At 40.2% G+C, this 7,135-nt stretch overlaps 1 protein-coding gene across 1 annotated transcript; it reads right to left on the bottom strand.

The window, feature by feature from the left end:
* Window positions 1-2,199: 2,199 nt before the first annotated feature.
* Window positions 2,200-6,710, bottom strand: LOC139970242 (adenosine receptor A1-like). The gene is made up of 2 exons (XM_071975905.1): window positions 6,563-6,710; window positions 2,200-3,507 (listed from the first exon to the last, which is right to left on the bottom strand). Exon 2 carries the CDS (start codon window positions 3,474-3,476, stop codon window positions 2,400-2,402), a length of 1,077 nt encoding a protein of 358 aa, XP_071832006.1. The 5' UTR covers window positions 3,477-3,507; window positions 6,563-6,710; the 3' UTR covers window positions 2,200-2,399.
* Between the last annotated feature and the right edge of the window lie 425 nt (window positions 6,711-7,135).

The raw sequence follows: 7,135 nt of genomic DNA, 5'->3' as shown, positions 1-7,135 counted from the left end.
GATTTTCAGATGCATGCTGATATGATATTGACATGAACACGTTGAACGCGCGCTTCGCGCGCGAAAATTTTTGGTTATTTTTTCAGGCAGGTCGGACAGTTTTGAGGCTTTTCATCCTGGAACGCCATTTTCATGCTCACTGACATGATGTGATATCTGCTGTTTGCGTTACAAATTCGAACAGGCGCGTAGCGAGGAATTTGCCAAGGGAGGGGCGAAGCCTGTAGGCAAATTATCTAAGCGTAGCGCCACCATAGGTTGGCGCGAAGCGTACAAGAAAATTTTGGCCGAAAATGCCTCCCAGATCGCTGGAAATGGCACTACCCAGGACCATTTGTTAGCGCGAAGCGTACAAGCAAATTTTGGCCGAAAATGTCTCCCAGATCGCTGGAAATGACACTTCCCAGGCCTTGTAAGTTGCCTCTAAGCACTTTCTATTTTGAAATTACTTAGCGATATCATTTAAAAAAATGCTGAATAAGGGGGGGGGCGGGCGATCGCCCCCATCCCAAAATGCGTCATGTTCCCCGACGACACGGTCGAGTTCGAGACCAGCCACAGTTGGTTTCATAGCACAATTCTACACACGCGTTATGATAGACCATATATAGTACATATATAGATCATTAGTGAGAGAGGAAAATGGAAACGTCAAAAAATGGAGTTGTCGGTGTAAGGGGTAGGGTGAGTCACACTTTTACGAAATCATTGATCCGTCACTGGCTACCCTTCAGCGCTGTAATGATGTCACTGTTCCTCTTTCTCGCCCCGGTGTCTTCGCGTTTTTCTTTTACTCCCTCCTTTTCTCCTTTTTCTCTCTTTCTTCTTTTTCTTTTCCCTTCCTTCCTCTCCTCCTCCTCTTTTTTCCCCTCTTTTTTCCTTTTTTTTCTCTCCTCTTTTTCTTACCCGGGGGGCGCGCGCCCCCAACGCCCCCCCCCTGGATACGCACCTGATAATGGTCAAGCCTGCCTATAGAAAAACAGTCCTTCTCAGAATCATTCGAACATTAATTGTTTGTGACTTAATAGCATAAACTACCCCAAGTACTGCCATAACAGCATTCACCCTTGAGCGAGTGAGTGAATGTTAGTAGTTTGACACGTTATCTCGACAAATTTGCCATATTTTGTGTAAATATGACGACTTACGCTGACATAACGACATGTTGTTGCAAATTTATCAAATAATCGCGTTACTGGGTTGCACGTTGCTCAGCAACACGTGCAACGCATCAAGTCGGTAATTTGATAATATTCGTCAAGATAGAAGATCGTTTACCTGTATTTTATCACCTCGACAAATATCGTTTTCCTCACGTATTGTCGTGTAGTATCAACACAGTTAAGTATTTGACTCTTCTGTTCCTTCAGGACCACCGTACACCGTACACCGTGCAAAAACCAATGAGTTCCGTTTTTTTGAAAATATTTTGTCAAGAATATAATCAAATTAACTCTTAAAAAACAAAATTAAAACAAAAGTTGTTAGCAAACAGGCTTATTCACTAAAGAAGCCTGTGTAAGAGAATGTTTAAAAGCAAGTGGGCCTGACGTTTCGATCCTGGTGAAGATCCTGCTAGGATCTAAACGTCAGGCCCACTTATACTTTTACACAAATTAACTCGTGATAGCGACTTGGAATACTCTGGGGCGACCTTGTAAGCCAGAAGGGCACGGGGGAACCATGCCTTTCCCTGTAACGCTCGTCAAAAGTGCCCCTACTTTTTAAGTGACATGTGCCGACTATGTTTACATGAAAAGGTATACACTCTTTCCATCTTCGTAAGTGAAATGTGCCTCTTGAATATATATGTTTATTAAGTAAAAATGTGCCTCTTTAATATTTGTTACTTACAAAGTGCCCATATATTGAGAAATTATGAATATAATAAAGTGTATAAAGTGTGCCCTTTCATTGACAAACATTAAAATACTAGAATTTGAGATACGGAATGCACAAAGGTTTGGTCGCACGCTCTAAGGTATCTTTGGGGTTAACTTACTATAATTGTGTCACATGTGACATTGCCCCTTTCAGATTGAACCCTCTTGCGCCGCCCCTGGGGATACTTTCCCCACTATGCAACATTCGAGGTACGTGCTTCCACAAATCAGTCATATTATAACGGCGAATTTCACTATGACAGTACAGACATGACCTACCCCACCCCTCCTCCTCCCCAACACATCCTGAAATACATGGGAGGATCGCAGTTAATTGCTCCCGATCAACATTGTTAATCATGTAGCATACTAACATGAATTGTGTATTTTCTAAGGAAACATTCAGACCCGAGCGATTCGCAACCGACCCTCACTATCTATACATACATCATAAGAATATGATCATCATTGTAAACGATAAAACAGAAAAAGTGAGATGGCAATAAAAAACCGGTGTTACAATATATCGACAGTTGGTTGTTTGGTACTTTTACCGCGGTTTTCGTCAGCCTGCCAAAACAGCCTAACAGCTTGTCGAATGGAGACGCGGAACTCCGGGCTGCGGAAAGCGTAGATAAATGGATTGGCGGCGCTATTGAAATATGTAAACCAACTCAGAATCGTCCGTAAGGTGAGTGTCGCGCGGTAATCTGGGTTGTAGATTTCCTTGAAAAGCACGACGTCGATTGGTATCCAAGCAACCGCTGTCAGACCAATCACAATGACGAGAGTTTTGAGTGATTTGATCTGCCGTCTGACCCACGGTTTTATCATGGACGGTCTTCGGTTCTTTGAACCCTTTCCTTCGGCTGTGCTTGTGCTCTCTTCTTTATTCCTGCGCTTAGCATTAGCCATTGCAATCTCTGTGCTCTTCATGTCTTTTGACTTTTCCAACACGACTTTGAAAATAACGGCGTAGCAAATGAACATGATGACGAAAGTAATCAGTCCGCAAGTGACCAGGTATACCTGAATATGTATGAGGTTAAAGACTGACGTAAAATCAAAGCACAACTGGAATTGCTGCGTGACACCAGCGAACGGTAAGATTATGGTCATCGTAAACGTGTAGGCCCAAATGGAGGCGATGACGATGCCGACGCGACGCATCGTTACCAGGGTGACAAAGCGCAGCGGTCGCGTAATCTTGAGATACCGATCCACCGTAAGGGACAGCAGGGATAAACAACTGATTGAGGATCCTAACAATTGCGTGCACCACAATAACAAACAGAAATATCTGTTAGCCAAGAGATAGGGGTTAAAGGTTATGACAACGCCTGGCATCATGCCAAGCGACACAATGATATCACCGATGGCCATATTCGCCACGAAGAAATTAGAGGGCGTGTGTAATCTCTCGAATTTGCAGACCAGAGCGGTGACGAGGAAGTTACCGCAGAATATGACGATAATGAGAAGGATTTGTACCGAGACTGACAACACGGTGATGAAGTTACCAGCATCGTACGGAGCTGAAGAATTACCATAGTCAGAAATAATATCATTTTCGGTCGGTGGTATTGTCGCCATGGTGATAGTGTGGAATTGAACACGTGATCGTCTGTGTGCAAAGAAAATGAAAACAGAGTAGTTTAAAACAACAAGTTGAGTGTTCACTTGTAAGTCATTCCTTACGATGAACTGCTAAATCAGAAAGTTATATGACAAACATATATATGCAAGCTCAAGTTCACTTTTGGCCGCATTTCTTGTGATTTGCGAACAAGCAGACGAATGAAAAAGAGCAAGGTTTAATCATAGAGGTAAAAACTGTTTTTACCTCCATGGTTTAATGAAAGAAAACATAAATGATGATAAAATTACTCAAACAAGAAAAATCGTGACGTATTGTATTACAAACATGGCGCCTTAATAAAAACTAGTGAAACCAGGGAATTGTTCCATAACAACTCCCTGGTGAAACTAATTTAATTACATTTTCATTTCGAACAGTTGATTTTGGAGTGATAAAACATTTGACCATTGCTATAACAGTTGGCCTGCCTCGGACAATTTCATAGGCTCTTGCGGTAGGCCTATAGATCGGGGGAATTTTGAGCTGTGCAAGTGACTTTTCCACGCTCGTTTCCTTTGCTAGGCTTGGCGAATTGATTACGTAACACACAGCCTAATGTTCCAGACTAAACACCTTTGAAAGGTGAAGAAGTGGGTAGTGGCGAAAAACTGAACGGCAGTACTACTATATGCATGGAGGTAAAAACAGACCTCCAAGCTATATGGAACGCGAAAAGGGAAAATTTATTTCGTTGTCTAAACTAAGTGTGTTGCTGTCTAAACTAAAGTTGTTGCTGCTGTTTTATTATGCTGTTGCTCAAAGTCACGTTGATGTCTAAAATTCCGTTGTCTAAACTGACGTTAAACTTAGCAACGAAATCAGTTTGCCCTTTTCGCGTTCCATATTACTAAAGGACGGATTTTCAAATGTAGAACTGGCTTCATAATTCATATCAAGACGAACTGATTAATATTCAACATGGTGGTAGGCTATATATACGATACATCCTACAGGGCGGTTACAATGACATTAAAGACGTATATAGATAAAGTGATTTCTTAACTCATCAGAGCCTGCTAAGATATTCCAAACGGTTTTCGGTCGTTTCTCCCACTTGCCAGTTCGTCAAAACCAATTTGCTCAATTTTTCAGTTAGCCCCACCCCACATCCCCTCCCACCTCAAAATGTCAATTAGTGAGATTCGAGTGACATTCAGTTCGCCGCCAGTAGCTATAAATATTTTCAAGACACTTTAATCAGGGAGTTGTTATGGAACGACTCCCTGCTTTAATCAAACATATTTCACAAATTACGAAACTGTTTCGCCTCCATTGCAATAAAATAATATCCACCCCAAGTTAGTATACGTTCTTGGTCACTCTGTGTATTACATAGGGCTAGTCATGACCGATGTTCAGTGATTATTTTTTTTTCGGTCCGCATCCAGTGAATAATAAATAATTTCGTTCTAAGCACTTTTGTTGAAGACCGGTAATTTTTTTTCCTTGACGAGCAGTCAATGGTACTTTATTGCTCAAAAGAAAAATCGTCTCAAGAAAATTTAGATTGGTATTATTACGTGTTTTATGCAAATGCTATCATTTTTGTTTGTTCATAATTTCGGTCCGGTGGCAATGAATATTTTCAGCCAGATATAGTCAAGAAGTGGGAAATACAATAAAGATGCATTTAAAGCGTGTGAAGACTCGCGCAAAAAGAAACGTCTAATGCCGGTAATTTGACCTAGTTTCGAATGAGGTGTAACAGAAGTGTTAGACACCACCATCGATCCCAGAAAATACACACACAGCTTTCTACCGTCGGTAATTAGACACTAGTGTACAGTCAGTACATACAGCTGCGGTCAATACCCACAGCCCAGTGTACAAACGATACAGCGATGGACATCTCAGGCCCAGCTAAAAAGATAACAAGGTATCACGTTTCATTACTGTCTGCATTTTGTAGCGACAAGAGAAAAACTTCACCTGCAAGCAACGGAAAGTTTACTTTTTTACAGGGCGGCACGCGGTTTGGGGCGATTCTTCAATGCCTTTAAGGACTTTTGTGACAAAAATTAAGGTACTATAAGAAACTCTGAATCAGTCCGCGAACTGGACACACTTGCAGGCGAACTTCTCCGGCAGTAGGCTACACGTGAGGGCCGAAGTAGTAAGACCATTATCATTTGTCTATGTTCTGTTTTCTCCAAATTATTCGTTTCTTCAGAACTGTAACTAAATTATCTTAAATCTTTCTTTGTAATCCATTGTTAAATCAGTTTTTTTGTCAGTCGGTATAAACTATACATCAATACGGGTGTATAAAAGTAGTAATTAAATCAGAAAGGGCGTTCCAACCATATATATGAACGCGGTATTCAATGTTAATTATTGTGTAGTCCTAAATGTTGATGCTTCCGTCTGCTTTGATATAAATGAACCAACATGTTTCCAAGGGGGGGGGGGGCGGCTTGTCATTCCGCCATCGGTGTATGTATATTGCTTTACAGCCAGTAATCCTTCTGTATTTTACATTTTACCTAATTGATATACATGAGGTCCTTCTATCAAATTAAAACATAAAAATAAAGACTGTTTAACATATTATTTATTCTTTAATATAGGCCTATACACCAGATATGAATTCATTACAGTAAACTAAAACAGCTGCTTATATATTTTTTAAACCCCAAAAAACAAGCAAATTATGTGATTTTTTCCTTTCTTAGTGATCCTTTTCAGTTGTTGGGTAATTTAAAACAAAATTTAAAAATGTTTCAATATAATCTCTATAACTTATACAAAACGGTATTTTCCGCCAAGATTACATATCCTTCCACGATTGTGGAAAACGTCCTTTTCTATGGCGGAAAGTATCGTTTTTCTATAGCGGAAGGTTTTCATAGTTGAAGAAACTAACGGTAATTACCTATAGTCAAAAATAATAACAAAAAGTGTTTGGAGGTACTGTGCCGCTGAAAGAGGTGGTGCCTATACTTAGTTAAACTTACTATCATAACACTGAAAATATTATTGAGAAACTATTATTGAAAAATATTATTGAGAAACTAAAATATGATATTAGTGAGAAACTCACCGTTATGTAGCGATTTCCTCTTCAGAGAACAGCTCACGTACCCAACAGTTTGATTCATCCACCAATACCAATAGAAAACTCTTCGTTGAGTGTTGTAACTAAATTTCAAGAAAGACCAAGTTTCCAACTGTGGTCGTTAATTGGATGAACAGATTATCTTGTTTAATTTGTTATTCCTCCCTACCAGACGACACCTAATCAACCAATCACAGGCCGAGAAGACTCATTGTTCTCTTGTCGTTGTTATACTTAATAAGCTCAACTTGTTCAACGATCTTTTGTCAAGTTTTAGTCGTTATTGTTTCCGGTTGAACAGGTGTTACGCAATGTGGTCGTGAAGTTAAATTTAGAGAGCTATGTGTTTGTATACAATCACAGAGGGACATCATAGGTGCCGTCTGCGTAACGGTTGTCATGGACACAAACAGAATTCTCTTGTTAATTCTGTCACAGTAGCGGATAAATGATCCCAGAAGACAAAAAGAATGTTGTCAATTAGTCTAATTGAGATGGGTGAGGGATACGCGGGTGGGATCGAATTGGCTCATTAAGCTATTATAGCTCATTATAGTC

This window comes from Apostichopus japonicus, chromosome 1 (assembly GCF_037975245.1).
Source record: "Apostichopus japonicus isolate 1M-3 chromosome 1, ASM3797524v1, whole genome shotgun sequence".
Lineage (NCBI taxonomy): Eukaryota > Metazoa > Echinodermata > Holothuroidea > Aspidochirotida > Stichopodidae > Apostichopus > Apostichopus japonicus.
This window is presented reverse-complemented; position numbering and strand designations above follow the sequence as displayed.

What these genes read in the sequence shown, in the direction of transcription:
- LOC139970242 (XM_071975905.1), bottom strand. Translation starts at nt 3,476, where the DNA reads ATGGCGACAATACCACCGACCGAAAATGATATTATTTCTGACTATGGT.